Here is a 22,310-nt window from a genome sequence, read left to right on the forward strand (position 1 = left end):
GAGGAATTTTGGATGCCTCTTTAAGTGACTGAGCCCTTGAAGTGAAGTCATGAATTGAAAGTTTAGGGGATTCTTTTCTGGTTCTTTTTGGAGAAAGTCTGCAGGATTCTCAGTGGACCTGTCCAGATATTTACTAAATGCTGCCAAACTCAGTGTTTGTAACTTCAGAAGGTAACTTTCAGGTGTCATCAGTGTGTTAACTTGTCTAACTTCACTGACTTTAATTTGGGAAGAAAGTCTTTTGGCTAGTTTTTTTCCCCTCCTAAAATTATACCTTCTGTTTACTATTATAATATTCACAAAGGCTACATCAGTGTCTCCAAGAGAAATCCAAAAAAAGTCTGAGTCTTTATTCTAGCATCAAACACCACCACTGAGGGTGGTGGAGGAGGGGGCAAATTAAGTTCTATAAAACAGCGCTAACTCCTTTCTGCTAACTGCACAGATAGAAAGTGGGATTTGTACAATGCATTTGGGCAAGTGGAAAATGCCAACTATAGGCAGAGGAAGACCAATCATGAGTTCTGATCATATTGGTCCCCACCTGGCCCTGTAGGAGGCCCAGAGTATTGCCATGTAATCCCCATTCTCTGCCCAAAAACATGTCAGGGCAGAAAGGTGGGCATTGCTGTAGTTAAGGATTCCTGTACCCATGTGTATAGGGGAGGCTCATTTCTGAGTTCAAGTTTCCTTCAACAGGGAAACTTGATCCTACCTACAAAGGTCACAAGGATCCCCCTTCCATGAGGACTGCCCTCCTCATTTCTCTTGTCTGAGTTCAGCAGCAGGCATAGAGCACTAAAGGGCCTCGACGGATGTATAAATAGCCCTGGGTTTCCATGTTAGAATGTCAATGTCTGAACTTTTCAAGAATTTTCTGTGAGACCAGTTCATCTCCCGCTTCAATCCAATCATTCCTGGTTTAGGAAGACTCTCCTTCAGTGGTCACTACCAGGCTCCTTGTATCATGCGACCTTTCCATCTTTAGCTTGTGCCTCTCAGGGTTGGTTGCCGGGGGCTGCCTCTGTGAGGAGAGCTGGTCTTTCTGAATCTTGCACTTCCTTTTCCTTCCAACAAAAATCTCACTCTCCTAGTTTTTCTCTGGCAGACTCAGCCCGGTCCTCCATGTCCATCGCCTGGAACACTGTTTAATGGACTCTATAAGACCTTCCACTTGGAAAGGAGTGAACCATCGGTGGGTGACGGTCTGGGAGTGCTGGAGAAGGCTAAGGCTCAAGTCACAAGTTCCTCTGTAGATGTGGGGATTGAAACTCAGGTGAGGGCTTGCAATGAGGGGAGGAGGTGGCCAGATGCCTGATGAAGTTTTCTCCATTTGGAATTTTTATTTTTTAAAGAGAGCAGGAGAAGAGAATATTATTAAGTGATAAGAATCAGGAATAGTTGGAAATATATTTTCATATTTATTGAATGTCATTTTTTTATTCTGTTATTTTCCCTCAGTCTAATTTCTTTGGTGGAAAATAATGCAGTTAGTGTTATGTTGTGTTTCTGGTGACAGAAGATGATTTTAGGTGGTTTAGTAACTCAACATTAAATAACATAATGTATCACATAGTGAGAAAGCCATTGCTTTAAAACTTGCAAGCCTTCTGATTATGTCAACAGGAGCATGCAAATTTTCTCTGATTTTTGCTTATCTCCCTCTTTAGCCAAGAAAGCAGGTCTCAGGTTCACAGCTTTCTACAACCATCAGTGTCTTCCTAGGTTTTAATAAAAATAATCTGCTTTCATTATCTTCATTTTTATAGTTATCCTCTGCTTATGGAAAATGATGCTGGTTTTCCATTTAGGGTGATGGGTATAAATTTTAACCAGATATTTCATTTATTTTTTATTTTGTTTTATTTTGGCCAAATGTTTTATTTAATGAATTGACTAAAAAAAAATAGCTAATAAGTAGTGTAAAGTGATGTAGATATGTAAAAAAAGCAAATTGCACTGTTGCTATACAAACAGTGATACAGCTCCAGAATCTCTTATCCTTTATGGTTTCTTCTGTATGTTCTTGTGGGAGTTATTTAGGAAACTGAAATAGCTAAACTGCCATGGGGAAACTTAAAACTGCATACAGACATCAGTCAAACTTAGTCACTTTTGCTTTTTAAAATCCTTATACCACTTTCTGGCTTAAGAGAAGATTATTATCCTTAATTATGATAATATTGACCCTTTGAGTAAAATATAATTAGAACTTCATTATATATATCACTGAGGGTACAGGATCTCTAGGGTATAATGTTGTAGTATCGTGGAACTTGAAAATGAAGAGGTATGATTGACATGGTCCAGATCAGATAAATAAGACTATTGACTCTTAGTTTTAAGCTTATAAGTGTCCTTTGTGAGCAGTCTAACACCTGCCACAATTCTGTATACAGTTCATGATGGTCAAGAGGTTACTACTTTAAAAATCTGAATAGAAGTTTGTAAGTTAGCCACATTTCAATTAAAAAGGAATCAGATAGTTCCAGAACACCCACTTGAGTTCTATTACTCAGAAAATAATGAATTTAATAGCATTCTTACTAGCACAGACAGTATGAATTACAAGGTTCATTGATGAAGTCTTCCCATTTTAATATTTCTTGTCATTAGTACTGATAGTTGTCCTGTTAAGAATGTAACACTGGCCTATTGTTAGAGATGTACATTGTTGTACTTTTCAAAGTAGAACATTAGATTTCAACAGTAAGTTAAAGCAAAAGTGTAAGGGAAAGCATTTCAGCATTTCTCAGGTAGCTTGCTGGCTCTCAGGGTGAGTAAGGTGGAGGTGACTGTCCTGCAGAAAGTCTCTCATAAGCAGGTGGAGCCTCAGGGACCTGTGAGAATGAGAAAGGAAGAAAGTGGGCTTTGGCAACAATGTCTATGTTTCTGGGGAGGCATTAAGTGAAAAGAGCATCGTGTTTACATGTTTTTATTTCTACTGTAGACTGAAACTTTTGAGTGTTCACATCTAATTTCCACCATAAGGGGTAGCTGTTAAATCTCACAAAAGTGTAAATTGAAACATTGTCAGAAGGAAGGATAGAAAAAAAAAATAGAATTAAGGGGTTTTCCAAAACCTAAAAGTGTGTTTATACCTGGATAGTTAATGTCAGTAGAAGTCCTGAGGCCTAACTAATAAATTCTTGAACCCTGTTTACAGACAATATATACTACATCTTTACTTCTTAGATCTTTGTAGTTTTGTCTAAAGGTACATTTATATATCAACTGGGAACAAATGTGTCAGTCCTTTATTTCATGCTCAACATTCTAGGGAATGCTGCAGAGTGGGAAACTGAGGCACAGAGAAGTTACTCATCCAAGATCACACAACTAGTAAGACATGAAGCTAAGAATCAAACAGTCATTTGACTCCAGAGTGAGTGCTTTCAACCATTATGTTCTGTTGCTTCTATACCAGTGCCATCCAATAGAAATACAGTGCAAGCCACATATGTCATTTTAAGATTTCTAGTAACTACATTTTTAAAAGACAAGTAAAAATTAATTTTAATAAAATAGTTTATATAACCTACCATATAAAATATAGTCATCTCAATATTTAATCAATATAAAAATCATTAATGATTTTCATATACATTTTGAAATAGAGTATGCATTATAGTATCTTAATTCAAATTACTATTCCAAACGTTCCATAACAATGTGTGACTAGTGGCTACCCCATAAACATAGCACAGCTCTATACAATTAATAATAGGTACTTTTTCCTCCTCCATATATATCTACATTAATGAAAAGGGCAAATGTAACTAAAAACACAACATACAACAAAAGGATATTATATCTAAAACCAAGTTATTCCTTTGGATTTTATGTGTAGGGCTCTCATTATTGACCCTGGAAAATCTGAGTATGAAAAGATACAATTTAGCCAGGCATGGTGGGGCATGCCTGTAATTCCAGTGAGGAATTCAGGAGGCTGAGGCAGGAGGATCTCGAGTTCAAAGCCAGCCTCAGCAACTTAGTGAGACCCTGTTTCTAAATAAAATATAAAAAGCGCTGGGGATGTTGTTCAGTTGTTAAGCACCTCTGGGTTCAATCCACAGTACAAAAAAAAAAAAAAAAAAATACAACTTAAGGAAAATCTCTGTGTGTCCCTTGGTTTTTGTTTTTATGATTTATTTTTATTGTGGTAAAATATCTTAACAAAATTTATAATTTTGGCTACTTTTAGATAAACAGTCTAATAGCACTAAATATGTTTACTCTGTCCTTGCTTTTTCAGTAGAAATCATTTTGTTCAGTTCAGCTAAAATCAGCTATATGTGAAAATATCCAGATGCATGAACTCAGCCTACCTGAGGGTCACCGTTTTGGTTTTGAAAAGACAGTTTGCTGTCCTGATGACCAAGCCCTTCACATGGGCATCTTTCCCTTGAGTTACTTTGAGTTCCAACATGAAGATTTTTGTCCTGAAATATAAATTCATAAAAGTGAATGGGTAAGATGAAATAACTGAGTCCATTAAAGAAAAGATGAGACCAAATCTTAAGAATAGGTTTTAATCTAGGTTATGCAATTTACTTGCTCTGTGTCCTCAGGCTAGCCATTTTACCTCTCTGAATTACAGTTTTTTGCATCAAAAATAGGAAAATAATACCACCTCTCTCTCAGAGTGGTGGGAATTAACTAAAGGTAAAGTACTGGTGAAGTGCTTGGCATCAGGTTGTTAATTGATGAATATTTTTTGAAGGAAAGGAGAAGATTGAATCTATAAAATGAACCTCTTATGAAATCATCTTCAAAAATGAAGGAGAAATAAAGACTCCCTCAGACAAATAAAAGTTGAGGGAATATGTTGTCAACAGACCTGCCTTGCCAGAAATGTTGAGTTCTTTAGAAAGAAGGAAAATACAGACCAGAAACTCATATCTACATAAAGAAAGTGTTACGGTTTAGATGTGGCGTTCCCCCAAAACTCACATGTGAGACAACGCAAGAAGGTTTGAAGGAGAAATGATTGGGTTATGAGAGTCTTTACCCATGATGATGGGATTAACTGAGAGAAAACTGAAGTGATAGGGTGTGGCTGGAGGAGGTAGGAATCAAGGTGTGGCTTTAGGGTATATATTTTTGTCTGAAGAGTGTAGTCCCCTACCCTCCCTCCCTCTCCTTCCTGATGATCTGAGTTGCTTCCCTCTGCCATGCTCTTCTACCATGATGTTCTGCTTACCCAGAGCCCCAAGGTATGGAGCCAGCCTTCTATGGACTAAGACCTCTGAAACTTTGAGTCCTCAAATAAACCCTTCTTCTACCATAATTGTGCTGGTCAGATCATTTGGTCACAGCAGGAAAAAAGCTGACTAAAACAGAAAGGAAGAACATTGAAGAAAGAATAAATGAAGATAAAGTAAAAAGTTTTATTTTTCTTATTCTTAATTGATCTAACATAGGAACTAGTTTGAATAATAATTTATTTAATTATGTATGCTTATATGCTTATATATAAGTGAAATGAATGACAGCAATGATGCAAAGAATAAAAAGGAAGAACTAGATGAAGGGGACTAGAATTAGTTGTAAATGTGTATTTTAAACTAGAAGGCAACCACTTAAAGTTAATTTTAAAAAGTATATGCCAAGAAAAGAAAGAAAATGAAGTCCTATAAATTGTTCAGTTAAAACCAATTAAAAGAGTGGAAGACAAAAATAGGAATAAAGAACAAGGGCAAAAAATATATAAAACAGTACAAATATACTAGATATTAATCCCAAATATATCAGTAATTGCTTTAAATGTCAGTGGATTAAGAAATGTATCAGTTAATAGATGAGATTGTCAGAGTGGGTCAAAAACAAAATTCACTGTAAAAGACATATGTACATGAAAAGTAAATGGATGAAGCGAGATATACCATGCTAACACTAATCAAAAGAAAGTGGGAAACTGGAAATAATGACAAATGCCTGTAAGTCCAGCAAATCAGGAGGCCAAAGCAGGAAGATCAACAAGTTCAAGGCAGCCTTAGCAACTAAGCGAAGTCCTAAGCAACTTAATGAGACCCTGATTCAAAATAAAAAATAAAAAGGGCTAGGGATGGGGCTCAGTGGTAAAGTGCCCCTGGGTTAAATCCCTAGTACTGGAAAAGAAAGGGAAGGGAAGGGGAAAGGGGAAAGGGGAAAGAAAAGGAGGGGAAAGAAAAGGAGAAGAAAGAAAGAACACGGAAAACTGGGAATAAAGGTACACACCCATAATCCCAGCAACTTCAAAAGCTGAGGCAAGAAGATCACAAGTTTGAGCTGGCCCCAGAAACTTAGCAAGACCCTCAAAATAAAAATAAAAAGGCCTGTGGATGTAGTCCAGTGCTAGAGCACTCTTACCTACATGTACAAGGCCCTGAGTTCAGTTCCCAGTACCACAAAACGAGGAAAGAAAGTGGACATTCCTATGTTGATTTCATAAAGAGCAGACAACACAGTAAAGTCATGGATAAAAAGGGACATTTTGCAATGATAAAGGGCTTTGTTCTTGAGAAGACATAAAACTTAACATGTGCACACCTAATGAGAAAGCATCAAAATACACAGGACAAAAATTGATAGAACTTCAAGGAGATTCCACTGAATCCACTATGCATTTGGAGTTACAGTTGGAGACTTTAACATTCCTCTATCAGAAGTGGATGGTCCAACAGGCAAAAAGTGAGTAAGGACGTAGTTAAACCTACCAAAACTGTCTATCAAGTAAGTAACTATGATAGACCTAGAGGTTAGATGCTACTAGATGCTCTTGTCATCCAACACAGCAGAATACATATTCTCAAGCTCACATAGAATGCACCAAGATTGACCTCATTCTAGGCCATAAAACATATCATAACAAATTTAAAACAATAGAAATAAGGAGCCAGGCATAGTGGCACACACCTGAAAACCCAGAAACTCAGAAGGCTGGCATGTTGGATCTCAAATTCAAGGCTAGAGATCCTGTGTCAAAATAAAAAACTAAAAGGGGCTTAAAATGTAGCTCAGTGGTAGAGTATCTTTAGGCTCAATCCTTAGTACCACACACAAAAAAGGATAGAAATCATGCATGTCTCTCTTAGATCTAAACAGGATTAATCTAGAAATCAGCAACAGAAAGCTCAAAAATCCCCCAAATACTTGAAGAATAAACAACACACTTCTATGCAGCACATGGGTCAAAGAACTCTCAAGAGAAATTTTTAAATATTTTGAACTAAATGAAATTGAAAATACAACTAATCAGAGTTTGTGAGATGCAGTGGAAGCAGTACTTAAAATTTATAGCATTAAATGCATACCTTAGAAAAGAAAAAAGGGTCTAAAATCAATCACCTAGGCTTCTACCTTACAAAACTAGAAGGAAACCAAATTAAATCCAAAATAAGCAGGGGGAAAAAAATAAAAGTAGACAAGAAATCCATGAAATTGAAAAACTTGAAAGAAATAGACAAATCTTCTCTATCAAAAGCTGTTTCCTGGAAAAGATTGATAAAGATAACCCATTAGCCAGGGTAAGGAAGAGAAAGAGAAAACGCAAAGAAAGAGGACATCACTCAAGATTCCATGGGCTGTAAAAGGATGATCAGGAAATACTGAGAACCACTCTATGCCCACAAATTTGAAAACCTAAACAAAATGCACCAATTCCTTGAAAGACATAATCTTTGGATACTCACACAAGAAGAAATAAACCATGTTAGGCCTATATTCATCATAAAAATTGAAAAAATAATTAGTAGCCTTCAATAACAGAAAGTAACCCAGATGGGTTCACTGTTGAATTCTACCGGACATTTAAGAAAGAAATTATTTCAATTCCCTACAATCTCTTTCAGAAGACAGAAGCAAAGGGAATATTTCCTAACTTTCTGTGAGGGCAGCATTGCCTTAACACCAAAGCCAAAGATATAACAAGAAAAGAAACTAGAGCTCATGAACATGGATCAAAAGTCCTCAAGAAAACATTGGCAAATCAAACTCAACAATATGTTAAAAAAAAAAAAAAAGTCAGACACCATAAACAAGTGGATTTACCCAGGTATACAAGCAAGTTGATTCAGTTCATGTAATCCAACACATTAAGAAGCTAAAGAAGAAAAATCACATGGTCATATCAGCAGATGTAGAAAAAGCATTTGACAAAATTCAATACCCATTCATGACTGAAATTCTGAGTAAACTAAGAACAGAGGGAAACTTTCTCAACTTTGCTAAAGAAACAAAAAACACAGCTAATATTATACTTAATGATGATAAACTTTAAATTTTCCCACTGTATCAGAAATAAAGTAAATATGTCATTTCTCACCACTCCTTTTCAACATTGTACTGGAAGTTCTAGTTAATGCAACAAAAAAGGGAAATAAAAGGCATACCGATTGGGAAGAAAGGAAGAAAATGGCCTTCATCAATTATTGATTTTTTTTTCTTCTTCTAAGTCCTTCACCTACCATAGAATAGGAGTGGGGTTCACTCTCTCAGTTCACTATCAATTCTCTGCATTTCATTCAAACTCAGTGTGCATGTTAAAATGCAGACTCCTGGACCCCACCACCACAGATGGTCCCCAAATTTGCATTTCAGTGAGAGTCCCAGATTATTCCAGGTGGCTCCAGACCATGCATTGAGAAATTAATACCTTGAGTGTAAATTGAGCTATCAACAAGGGCCTTGAAATTCTAATCCCCTTCAGAAGTATTATGTACTAAATTTCCAAGTGAAGATGTAAAACCAATAAATATAAAATCCAGTGTCCAGTTCCTAAAAAATTATTTCCCACTCACTGATGCAGAAACATGTTGCTGCCAGAGGCAGTCTTTCCTTTCAGAAGGTGTTGTGCAGGGCTCAGGGGAATTGTTAACCAAGGGAGAAATTTTAGGTGATCTAAATTTTAACCAACCTTACTACCATTCTGTGGTCAATGGAAGGTGGAAAGTACACATTTCAAAGCTAAGCGAAGATTGCTGAAACCTCAGATATCCAAAGCTTATATTTATTGTCATTTATGTTCTTCTGCTTTAAAATAGAAATAGAATCACTAAAGAGAAAAAGGGAGGTAATTGTGTAATTAAATTGCAGTACTTACTGCACTGTTTTCCATAATTTTGCCTAAATGTCTTAGACTGCTGATTCCTAACCTGGCTTTTCTGGAGATATGAAAGTCTCAAAACAAGATTTTAATGTTAATTTTAAAAATAAGTATGACAGCAATTTTTTAGGCACTGGAGAAACGATGAAATTTAAACACAAAATTTTCTATCTCATAAAATTTCCAAGCCAGGCAGAGTGGTACACACTTATAATCCCAGCTACTCAGGAGGCTGAGGAAGGAAGTTGGCAAGTTTGAGGCCAGCCTCAGAAATGTGGCAAAACCCTGCCTCAAAATAGATGTTTTTATAAAAGGACTGGAACTCAGTGGTATAGTACTTGCCTAGCATGTGTGAGGCCCTGGGTTCAATCCTCAGTACCACTTCCCCCACAAAAATAAATAAATAAATTTCAGAAACAGAATCACTGATTTAGACCTAGAGGAATGGAAATTGAACTTGGACCTTACCAACCAAAAATGTTCACAGTGTCTGAGCACATGGCATTAAGATTCTCTGTTACTCTTCAAATTGAATGAATTTAAAATGAGAGTATTGAAGTAGAAAGGAGAAAAATCATTATCTTTGTGTTCAGTTACATCAAGCTAATAATTTTGCAGATGGTTAGGAAGTGGGTACCAACATATTGAGTTTGTGTAGCACATACTCCTTGGGAGATAAAATCATTGTGGGCTTTTGTATACAAATATATGATGTAATAAAAACATGGAAAAATATGTATTAAATAAAAACTGATAAACACTGTATTACAGCACATATTTCCACCATGTCTAGGTGTAGAATAGAGCTAATGAAGCTTGGAGAAGTTAAAATCTAAGGTTGCAAAGCAAGTCAATGGTAGACAATGAAACCAAATACTGATGCCATACAATTGAGTGACTACTGTGTGCCAAGCTCTGGAGGTACAGTATCCTCGTTCATAAATAGTGGGGGAAAGAATTGGTGGAAGAAGCAAAAAGTAAATAACCAATTACGAGGTTATGTCATTCACTTGTGCTAGACGTACAAATGAAGTTCTATGACAGAAAGTGAAGTCCCTTTACTAAACCATGTGGATAGGTACAGAGAGGTGTCATATGAGCACAGTTCTATCACAACCTCCTAATCCCAGGCTTTCCTCCAGTGTTGATCTGTGGTCCTCTTACTCCGACTTAGTACCTTCTCCTCTTTCCCACTAAATGTGAACACACTAGAGGGTTCTGCTTGGTGATGTCAGCCCCCCAATTTGCCCAGTTTTTCATGGTTTGTATTTGGAAAAACGTTGGTAAGAAAGGTGTTAGGGAAAAGAAGACGTTGGAACGTACATCTCTTACTTTCTCCTTTTCTTTAGCCTGCCAAGCTGTAGACCTCCCCCAACACACCCTAGACTCCTTTACACAACCTTTTCTGAATGAAGTGTTTGCTGAATGAAGAATGGGACTTTTCAACACCTTCTGAAAAGACAACATGTTTCCAGAGCTTCCAGATGTATAACAAGAGAGGGAGAATTGCAATTCTTCTTTCATCTATCACAATGAAGAATGCCTTTGGGTGCTACCTGGTTTTGAAGAGAGGTTGCTAGAATCTGTAGTTTTTATGGTGTATAGACTCAGTTGATGTTGCCCACTCATGGAAGAAGTACCCAGTGCCAGAAGAGTGGACAGGTTGTTGTGTTAGCTTCCTGCTTCTTTGGGTAAAGAAGAAAAAGAAAATATTAAACCAAATTGATCACCTAAAGAGAATGGAACTTGTTAAAAATAAATAATAAAACAGGGATGATTTGAACGGCTGAGAGGAGCATGATTGTCTCATTGCACTGATGTCCAGAGGGATTTTGGATTTCTGGGCTATGTAGTAAGAAAGTTAGAAGAACCCGGAATTTCCTAGGATGAAAGATGTAAAAGAGGGAAGGTGGGAAAATGGGCCACTACAGGAAGCAACAACAGGAGAGAATCTCCAAAGGCACTGGTGAAAGCTGAGGAGTCTAATGTTCTGCTGTTAAGGTGATCACAATCTCTTTTCCATGAGCATCACCAAACACCGGTACTGAGCTACACATGGCAGCCAAGTTCTCAAGTTTGCTTCAAATAGTACCAAAGAGATGGGGCAAGTTTCCGGTTGGAATTCATGTCTGGGCAGAAGCAAAAGAAAAGTTGCCAAAAGTGCAGTGTGTGGAAGGATTAATCAGAAGCAGGAATCAAAGCTAGAGATGATTATGAGAATATTTTATCCCCTTCCCCAAAAAATTCAGAGAAAGGAGCAGATAGGGAGTCCTGGATCTGAAAGAATCCCAGCAATGGGAACTCTACCAACCGTCAAGGTTCTGTATCCACTTCGTCTTCTACAATACCAGCAGCCGATGAGCAGTGAAATTCCCAGGATCACTATCAGGATGCCAATCCCCGCAGCCCTGGCCCAAGAGATAGACAAGTCCAACTTGGCACAGAAACATTATTTCAGATTATAATAAAATGTAAATCACTCTTCTCTCTTCATATGGGCTTTGATAGCCCAGAGAAACACCTCTTGGTCCCCAAGTAGTTTGCCATCCCCTACACAGGGCACCCCCACCGGGCCTCCAGCTCCTGTATCAGGGACCTGGCGGTCCAGTCTAAGAGCCTCTCAGCTGTGTTCCCACAGGAGCACTGCTAACTGCACAGCCCACACACCCAAGTTCCAAGCATAGGAGGTGCCCTAGCAGTTATTCCTCATGTGGACAACATGCTTATTGAGGCAGAATTATCTTTTCTTCTCATCAGAGCTGGTTTAAAGCATTTCCTCCAACTCAGTCCAGAAAAAGGAAATATAAATTAGCTTTGACTAAACATCTACAATAAGCCACATGCTGCACTGAACATCCTATGTGCATTAACTTTTATTATTATTATTTTAGTTGTTGATAGACCTTTATTTTGTTTATTTTTATGTGGTGCTGAGGATTGAACTCAGTGCCTCACATGTGATAGGCAAGTGCTCTACCACTGAGCTACAATCCCAGTCCTGCATTAGCTTTTTATAATTTTTAAAATTCTCATAATAACCCTTTAAGGTAGATGCCATTTCTCATCCCTGATTCATAGGTGAGAAAATAAACGCAAAGTTTAAATGACTTGCCCATTGCCATCGAGAGAGAGCAAAAGACAAAGCTAGGATGTGTACCCAAGGCAGAGACATCTACCCCACACCCTCCCCTCACCCGCTGTGGCCCTGGGGAGAGGGGTCTAAGCTAAGCCTAGAGCAGAGCTTTGCTGCTTATGGAAGGATCTGATCCTAAGCATAGAACGTCAATCTGGGATTCAACTAGCCTGTGGGTCCTGAGTCCAGTGACCTCCAGGAACCATTACAGTTACCACAAAGGCAGTGGAAACGGGGCCTGAGGCTGTGCACTGCCTGCATACATCGTCAGTTAGCTAGTATCCGCTTGATTTTTGACACTACAGCATGATCAAAGTTGAGAGTACTGTGTGTTACTTGTGGTTATAAACTTGCTAGGAAAGTCTCTGTGGATTCGGTGATTTACATAAATTGAGCAGCTATAGGAGGAGGAAGGTTAAACAGAGGCTTCTGGAAAGAGTTTTTCCTAGTACCTCCTACCTGGCCACCTCCAACTCCAAGTTGCTGAGGTATCAAGCATATCCTGTCCATCTCCAAAAGGGATGCAGAGAACCATACAATTGCAGAACTAGACGCAAGCTCTGACCCAGTTATAGAGGCCAATCCACCCATTTTCTAGATCATGAAACTGAGAACCACCAAGATCTCTCAGCATCACTGCCACCCTAGTGACTCCTCTACCATCCATTGAGCGCCAGTTTGTGCCTGGCTCTATGCTAAGCACCCTGCAAATATGCTTTCCTTTTATTCTCACAACAACCCTCTGAGGCAAGTATGACGTTTGTTTTACAGCTAACATCAGGCTGGTAAAATGCCCAAGGTTGCACAACCAGTAAGTGCCAGACTCAGCAGTCACAGTAACTGGCACTAGACACCCAAAGAAGAAACTCTAGAATTTGGGCCAGACCCAGATTTCCAGTCTCTTAGGCCAGTGTTCTTCCTGCAGAAATCACTTTTTCCTAAAATGAAGCTGTCACAGGAATGTACAAAGTGCTCTCATGACTGGAGGCAGCTGATCAAATTCCCAGCGTGTCTGTGCTCTAACTTTACCCTGTGGTTTCCCCTAGAACTTCCCAAAACAGACAGAGCTCTGTTCCAGCTCTTTATACACCGTCACACTGTACTCACAACACTCCCAGGTGACTGAGAGCATAAAACAACAAGGAACGACAGGAGAACGCTCTCCAGCTTAGCAGGGCTCCCAAGTGTCACCCAGATGCCACCACCTGTAGTAGAATCACCCAAGATTAATTTAAAAGCAAACTCTAGATAGCTTATGTTCTCAGTTGTGAGAACTTTTGTCTACTGAGGTTTCAAAGAAGTAGTTAACACTCAAAGCAGGTGGGTCACCCTTTCAGGGTTGCCCTACTTCACACTGTTCTTCCTCATTCTGTCTAGTGGTAAGATTGTGAGAAGAATAAATATTCTCGGAGAATCTCAGAGGTGTGTTGCTCCAATACAGCTGTCTGTATTTCCCTACCTCCATTCACCTGTTTACACAGGAGGTCAGCTGAGCAGGGACCTTTCATGAGAGGGTAAGTCCTGACGTTGGTGGCCTTATGCAGAAGAGATTAGTCTTTCACTACCCTGCACAAAATCATGATGTTCTATGTACTCAAAGGTTCCTACCCACACAGACTGAGGTTAAGAGAGTCACTTTGTGGGAGCTTTGGTCATCTGACCTTCATACAGACAGCAAAATGTCAAAGGAAATGACATTCTGCTTGTGCAAGGACCACTCGCACACATACAGGTCAAATGGGGTTTTGGGGGTTTTGTTTGTTTGTTCATTTGTTTTTAGTGCTAGAGCCTGGAGCTCCCCTGTTGTTCTCATGGAAGATGCCAGAGAATTCACCCAACCCTGCATTAGTGCTTTGTTCAGGATGCAAGACAGAAAGCTCAGGCCTTCAGTCAGGGACTCCTTCATATGATGATGGTTATAAACTCTATATGCCTTTTATTAAGCTATTGTTCCCTAACTTCAAAGCCACGTTTCTGTGCTTTGCTCTGGGGTGCTGGTTTTGAACTCTACAAAGTCCACTTCTCTTTTGCTCAGTGGCTCCCATTAGTACCTAGAGAAAGTCCACTAGACTGAAAGAGGGAGAAGGAGATGCTCCCTCCAGTCAGTATAGCCCCAGCAGCGGTTCTTCACACCATCAGTCCCATTTATCAGCTCTATTTTTGGCATCCCAGGACCAGCCTTGTTATGCCCCTCACCAGCTGATCAGTGCCCACCACAGAGATCTGAGCATTTAATCCATAGGCCCCTCCTCTAAGCTCCTGAAGCACCAAGACCAGCTAAGCAGAAATCCTTCCTCAGAACTCTGGGTCCCATTTCTGTGGGGTCCCTTCTCTCTGCTCCAAGTTCTGATGGTCCCACACTTCCCTTTCTTCCCCCAGCCCCAGGGGTGGAAGCAGCCTCCTGCAGTTACTGCCTCTGGGTTCCCTCTGGGTCTCCTTTGCTTCCTCAGGACCAATACCTGTTTAACCAGCTCTTTATACCAAGGTTGAAATGCCCACTTGGTTTCTGTCTTCCTGATTAGACCCTGAGAGCAATTCTGTTTGGGCTGTGGATGCCACCTAGCCACTAGCTCCCCCAGCTGGGAGACATGGCACTACATAGTAAAGAACAGCTCATTTCCAGCCTACTGAGCTAACCATTCCCTGCCTCCAGCCTTTGGCTTCAAGGTAAACATTCTGATCTCTGCCCTAGCCTCTTGTTGGATGGGATTGTGCAAATATTTGCCTCTGCTGGACTGCAGCATAGTGCCTCATAGGCAAACAAACCTGGATTTAAATCCCAACATCATGTTCAGCTGCACATTTCCAATTTTCTCTAAGTCTCTCCTCACTTACAGCACAGCAAAGATGATACCCAAAAGGGTGAACCACGTGGGGTGGGGGGTGAGCAGAGAATGCCTTTCACTTGAGAGGAATGGCCCTAGCCTTCCCTTCATCTCCCCCTTTCTATTGGTAAGACAGAGATGATGACACACCATCTTTAATCATGTAGACAAAAGCAACATCCAAGGGGAGTAACCAGAGAGAAGTACACCGATCAGCTTGAATTTCCTACTACGTGAGACACTAACAGAATTACATTTTAAAGAAGAGAACTGGGCACAGTGGGGCACGCCTGAATCCCAGTGGCTCCAGAGGGTGAGATGGGAGGATCACGAGTTCACAGCCAGTCTCAGCAATTTAGCAAGGCCCTAAGCAACTCAGCAAGACCCTGTCTCTAAATAAAATACAAAACAGGGCTGGGGATGTGGCTCGGTGGTTGACTGCCCCTGGGTTAATTCCCTGGTATCAAAAAAAAAAAAGAAGAGGCTGTCGAATCATCTTAAAGTGGCTGAAACAATAGCCTAACTAATTCCATGTGCAATTTACCTTCTCCACCCTCCACCTCGCACTTGGAGATGCTAATCATATAAATACTTATTTTTAATTAATGCAATACCAAGTTGCTTTATGTAGGATAAGGCCATGATGCAAAGGTTATGGCCACCGTCTTCATCCTGGAGTCAGTCTACACACCTGCCCTTCATCCTCATGGGCTCTTTGGCAACTCAACTTTATTCTGCCTGCAAAGCACCTTCAGGAGTCTGAGTGGAGTTGACAGAATAAGATTTGATGAAAAAAGCATCTTGATCCTGGACAGATGTTTTTCAGTTTGGGAACCTACAATTAAGACCCAGTGACCCAGAATATAGACAAGAACAGACAGATCCACCTTTTTCTCCTTATCTTCCTGCCTGTTTAGCCCCAGAAAAGCTTGAGTGAGCCCTTTGTAGGATCCTAAGTTTTCCTCTTATTGTCAGGGTGTTTACTCTCTGCAGGGATAAACACAGGGAAATGTACAGACAGTCTTGTGTTAGTGGAAGTCAGCAGGATGGCAAATCGATAACCCTTCTGGGTCTCATTTTGAACTTACTTTTCAGTTGTAATGTAAGAGTGACTGTGCCCCTTCCTGGGGTAACCATAGGTGAAGAGGGCCTCCTCTTGTGGCATCTTGTGGGGTCAGAGCTCAGGACACCTAACAAAGAGTCACATGGGCATCATTTAGTGTATCCAAAGTATCTTTATGCATCATTCATAAAGATCCACAAAGACATTGTTGCCAGGTGACCAGAATTGACGGGTGGACCTTCTAGTTTCTCTCTGTGAGAGGATTTCTACCAACTTCTTTCACTAATATCAAGGACTTTAGAAATAGCTGGAACTTCTAGCTCCTTCCACTAATGGAAAATTAAGCTTGAAGAAGAAACTACCCATGAAAGCCAAAAATATTTCAAACTGAATTATTATTGGGGGATGCTCTTCAATTATCTTCAGTTTGACTGCATACCATAAACTTATAGTAAAAGAAACAACACATTTCTATTCATTCTCTACTTTCCCTGACCCAGGGCATTGGTTAATAAAACAAAAGAAGTTATTTCTCTCCAAAGTTACTATTTGATATCATTCCCTGGACAGAGGCTAGGATGAGATTAAATGTATTTCCCTGAGCATTCCCTGCCCAACTAGGCCATGGGAGTATAAGGCAGAGCAACCAAGCGTAGAGTCTTCCAACTCCACATTTCAACAAAGGAAATACCCCGCACATGTCTTAGCTTGTCCCTGTGCACATCACCCAAAATAAGCCAAGGAAGCCCGGGACCTGACTTTGTCTAACAATTGTTTTCCCTTACACCTAAATCAATTTTTGCTTCCCTCTAGTTCACATTTCGTGGATGGGGGTCAAAACAATTTTTTAAAACTGTAATATATACAAAGGAACAACAACAAGCTCATGAATTACAATGGTCATGATTAAAGTGAGCTCATTAAAGACCAATATTGGAAATGTCTCTCCTTGCTATTGTGTATTTTTCTTCCCTCTCACTGTTCTGTGAATATCAAAGGCCTGATCCCCACAGAGTTATATTAATGAGCTCCAGTTTGAACAACGGAGCAAATGGAGAGCAGAATGGGGGTTTCACCATGTGACTCCTTTCCACTGGAGGCATTTTATGTGTGATTTGCCCTTCCCAATAGTAAAAAAGAAATTATAGTTGAACTCATTGATCACCTCAGGTGGGTAATGTGGGGGTGAATGCGTTTGAAATTGCAGACAAGAAACCCAATTAATTCTGCATTAAATTGTTTTTGTACATCACGCTCAGAGCCTCGGCAAACAGCACAGGGACAGCAAATGCACCTCGTTCTGCTGAAACCCTCAGATGCGGTCCTTTAAGTGACAGGAGAGTACATCCAGCACAGGGAAGCTACTTGTTGCCAGCAAACTGTCTTTCACCCCAGGAATAATCACCATTCTCAGAAGTTGCTGAGGACTGAGAGAGGATCTAGGAGGAGACTGTGAACACCCAGAAGTTGGAGATACATACATTGAGGAGAAACCCTGCTATCTGTTAATCATCAGGAAGGCAATAAGGATGGCAGAGAGGTCCACCAGCATTTCTCAGGCCCTGTTCTGGAAGACTAGGACACCATGACAGTGAGAAGAAATGTCCTTACCGTCCTTGACGAGCGAGTCCTTCACCTACTCACTTGCTGTGTGTGTGAAGATTGCTTCTCTGGCTCTTAATCTTTTTAACATTTTTTTTTTCTTGATCTTGAGTCCCATGATAGTCACGGGTTTGAATTCCTGACGGGGTCATCTGTAATTGCTTATTTGACATGAAAGAAATTGACTTCATTATACCTTCAAAAAAACCACAGTTCACTGTGGCCTCTGTTTTCCCCAGTCTCAGTGCTTCTTCCTGGGGAAATCATTTATTTTAAATGCTGGTTCTCTGTAGGGTTACTAGATAAATATAGAATACCCAGTGAAATTTGAATTTCTGATAAATAATATTTCTGATGAATAATATTTCAGGTCTCATATAATATTGTTTAGTATAAATATGTCCCACATATTGCATGGGACATGTACTAAAAAAATATTTTTTGTTTATCTGAAATCCAAATTTAACTGGGCACCCTAGACCCTCCCTCATCTCTGCCTCAAAGAGTTAAAGAACCTGTAGGCTCACATCTGGAGATCATCCAGTCCCACACTTCCATGTCCAAGAGGAAGAATTAGAAGATCTTTAAAAGCCCCTAAACTGAGCTCCTTGAGTTCTCTGTGATGACGCTGAGGTTAACTGCCTACTGGGGACAGTGAGTTTCCATGCATTTACAAACCTCAGATGAAATTTTCTTTTTCAAGGTGGAATATAACCTACTTAGAATCTGACTAAAACCAGGATAATTACACTTAACATCATAATCTACCCTGTGAGTCAAATGTGTATAGCCCAGAAGTATTTCAGTGGGACACTGTAGTCACCTTTGCTAAGTGGCTCTCCATAGCCCTCAGGGACACTCGGAAATGAAACAAAAATCCCTCCAGAGTTAAGGAATGTGAGAGTTCTCCTTGACTGAGAACTTGGGTTAAGTGACCACAAAATGCCCATCCGCCTAACATCCGAGCCCCCTGACCCCATTCCTTTCAGATCCTTTGCCTTTCCAGTTTGCATGTTGGTGTGTGGGCAGGAGCTGCCCTGTGTGAGGACAGTATCACCCTACCGGAAACTGGATATTTGGATAGCTATCACTGGACTTGGTAAAGGGAGAAACAAAACAGAGAAAGAAGAGTTGATCCTTGTTAGGCAAAATAAGGAAAACCTTTTTGAAAAGAGGAAAAAATTAAACAGATCTAAATGACAAGGGGTCAACCATGAAAAAAATGGAGGAAGAGGGACTGGAGATGTAGCTCAAAGGAAGAGTGTGCTTACCTAGCGTGTGCTTGACCCCTAATGCTGGAAGAAAAAAACCTGATGGAAAAACATTTTAGCACAACCAATGTAAATGCCCTGATGCAGAACAATAGAATATGACTTGGTCTGGGTTTCCAGAACTGAGGCTGTTCCAGGGGATTTTGTACAAAAATTGGGAAGAATACAAGCCCCTGGTGTCAGTGGACTGGGGAGAACAATTTTAACCTGAACCTCAGGGTTATGCCCGGTAAACTCCTAGAAAGTTCTAGTGGTGATTGCTAGTCTACAAAGAAGGCTGCAGTTCTAAACTGAGAAGCCCAAGGTTTGTGCTAGGCTGAACTCTACAACTACCCTGGGCCCCCGGATGACTGGCGGCACAACCACAGAGGAGAGCAGTGCCGAGGGCATCAGAGCCAGGTGAAGTCCCAGGTCTCACCAAGCCCTCTGGTGATGGGAGCTGACTCAGGAGGTATCCTTCCAGGGTGGAGACTGCAAGGCTACTGTCACTTCTCCTCCTTCAGAAAGGGCTCCGTGTCTAGACACTCTGCTGGCAACACTATATCAGGGGACCTACTCTTCAGTGATTGTAAAAAAAAAATTTTTTAGTTATAGATGAACATGGTACTTTATTTATTTTTTTGTGGTACTAAGGCTTGAACCAGTGCCTCAAACATGCTAGGCAAGCGCTCTACCACTGAGCTACAACCCCAGGGATTTTTTTTTTTTAACCTCAAGGAGGGAGGGAGTCCTGATCAGAACTTTCACAGAAATTTATCTCCTTGTTTTTTTTTTTTTTTTTTTTTGCTGGGGTGGGGGAGGGAGGGGGCAGGGTTTAGTTCCAGGGATTGAACTCAGGGGCACTCAACCACTGAGCCACATCCTCAGCCCTATTTGGCATTTTATTTACAGACAGGGTCTCATTGAGTTGCTTAGCAACTTACCATTGCTGAGGCTGGCTTTGAACTCAAGATCCTTCTGTCTCAGCTGCTGAGATTACAGGCATGCTCCAGCCTTCTTTTTTGTTGTTTTTTGTTCTTTGTTTGTGTGTGTGTGTTTGTGTGGGTGTGTTGTTATTGTTTTTTGTTTGTTTTGTTTTGTTTTTTGTACTGGGATTGAACCCAGGGGTGATTGACCACTGAATCATACCCCCGGCCCTTTTTTATATTTTATTTTGAGACAGGGTCTCACTGAATGGCTAAGTGCCTCACTAACTTACTGAGGCGGGCTTTGAATTCGGTATCCTCCTGCCTCAGCAGGATTACAGGTGTCTGCCACTGGTCCCAGTCTCTTTGAGTCTTTAAGTAGTTTGTGGTTTCTGAGTGCCCAGTCATTCAAGGTTACATGACCAGGATAAGCTGAGTAGAGCTTCTTCAAATAAAGGTTCACTGGGACCCTCAGTCTGAAAATCCTACCACATTCTGTTTCCTGGAAGTCCCCCAGAAGTTCCCCCTGACTAGGCCTCTTAGCGACTGTCCCTGAACTGGCCTCAGCCTCAGGCTCCACATCCAGTTAGCCCAAGCCAGGCCCTACCTGCCCTAGCCTCAATATTTTCAAGTACTGCTTTTCCTTCCCTAGCAGTACTGTCCTGGGAAGGGGCTCTAGCCCACCTGCCTGCACTCCATCTCTTTAGTTGCATGAACTTGGGCAAATCAGAAACCTTTGAAATTCTCAGTGCATACATTTAAACAATGGTGTTAACAATATTCACAGGCTCAAAGAGATAATGCTTATCAAGTGCTTGGAACGGCATCTGACACCAAACATGCTTAACAACGACAGAGTGAACTATGAGATGCATGACTATCTGTTACCCCTTGGTCTCAGTTCAGACCACTGCTGCTCCCTGCAGCTGCCCCAGGGTTAGAACTTGAACACTTAGGGGCTGGGGAGATAGCTCAGTCGGTAGAGTGCTTGCCTAGTAAGCACAAGGCCCTGGGTTCGATCCCCAGCACCCAAAAAAAATAAAGTTAAAAAAAAAAAAAAAAAAAAAAAAAAAAGAACTTGAACACTTAATAGGGTGCTGGCTACTACTGGCTCTCTGCTGCCACCTAGTGAGTATTGTGCTCTTTGCACCACAGGCCCATCTCATGAAGGGTCTGGAGATGTGTCTGATTTTTTCAAAACCCTCTTGCTTATGGTGCTCAGGGGCCAGAATTCTCTTTACTTGTCTACCTTGGGGCTAGAAACTCTCAGTGCCCTCTTAAATATTGTTAGCACACCCCAGAGCCATTGCTGTCAATATGGATTGATGCTGCCAACCTTTTGCAGAAGCTGAACTGAGCTGAACCATGGAAGGCAGAGAAGGCAGACAGCTCTGTGGTGACCGTGGCTGCAACAATGTTCCCTCCCTATGTTGTGTGAGAGCCTTGAATCCCTCATTTATTACTTGTGTGACCTTGGCAAGTTACTTCACCTGTGAGCTTCAGCATCCTCATCAGCAAACTGGGGAATAAAGAATAATTACAAAACTGCCATGAGAATTAAATGAAGTAATGTATCTAAAATCATCTAATGTAGTGCCTGGCAAATAAATGAAGCTAGAAAAAATGACTAGTGCCTTTGTGAATTTCCTGTGAACGGAAGCACCTGGAAAGAACTGGCAGACAAGCCTGGTAGCTCATGACCCCTGCTAAGTGCTCACAAGTTACCCCCTTATGAAACCTGTTGACAGTGTGACTTCTTTGTTTAGCCTGCATATAAAAAAGGCCTATGGGCTAATGGGGGCTAAGTAGGAGACTACAGTGGAACTGCCTTGGGGCTAAAGCTGAGGCTGGAGGCTGGAGGCTGGAGGCTGTTACCACCCCTGAAAATAGCATGTCTACTATCCTAACTGCATCTTGAATCTTCTACCTGCCAGGACCCCAAATCTGTTTTCTGAGCCTGAGCCCCGACACAAGCAGCTACTGCTGGGTTCATTTTGATCCCCTCTCAAGAAGGAGTAGGGGAGGGCTCCATCAGTTCGCACTCCACTAGGAAATTTGCTGCAGGTGAAACAGCCTCCACCTGGCACGCATGCACAGAAGCTGGCTCACGCATGCACATGGCCCAGTTCCCAAGGCTGTTCAGGTGAGCAGAGAAAAGCACAGTCAAACTATGTGGCCACTTGTGAGCAGTCACTATCAAGAAGGACCAGATTTTCACCTTTGGAATGGAAAAATACTGAAGGGTCAACCTCAATGTTTGCTGTGCCATCCGATTATACTAGAGCCACCCGAGTCCTGCCCAGGCTGTGGTGGGGGTACTGCTTCTCAGTGGGGGCAGAAGGCAAGAAAAGTTCAAGGGAAGAAGGGCTTTGCTGGAGTCTGGAAAGGTAAGCAGGGGTTCACCAGGTATGAGATGGGAGTACTTC

General features: G+C 41.0%; 1 protein-coding gene across 1 annotated transcript; it reads right to left on the minus strand.

The window, feature by feature from the left end:
* Window positions 1–2,653: 2,653 nt before the first annotated feature.
* Window positions 2,654–12,709, minus strand: Mlana (melan-A; the record flags this gene model as incomplete). Its single annotated transcript, XM_047524017.1, has 4 exons — window positions 2,654–2,840; window positions 4,329–4,442; window positions 11,397–11,493; window positions 12,678–12,709. Coding segments are annotated over 4 exons (312 nt in total), but the record flags the coding sequence as incomplete, so codon positions are not given.
* Between the last annotated feature and the right edge of the window lie 9,601 nt (window positions 12,710–22,310).

Source organism: Sciurus carolinensis, chromosome 14, assembly GCF_902686445.1.
Source record: "Sciurus carolinensis chromosome 14, mSciCar1.2, whole genome shotgun sequence".
NCBI classification, from domain to species: Eukaryota; Metazoa; Chordata; class Mammalia; order Rodentia; family Sciuridae; genus Sciurus; species Sciurus carolinensis.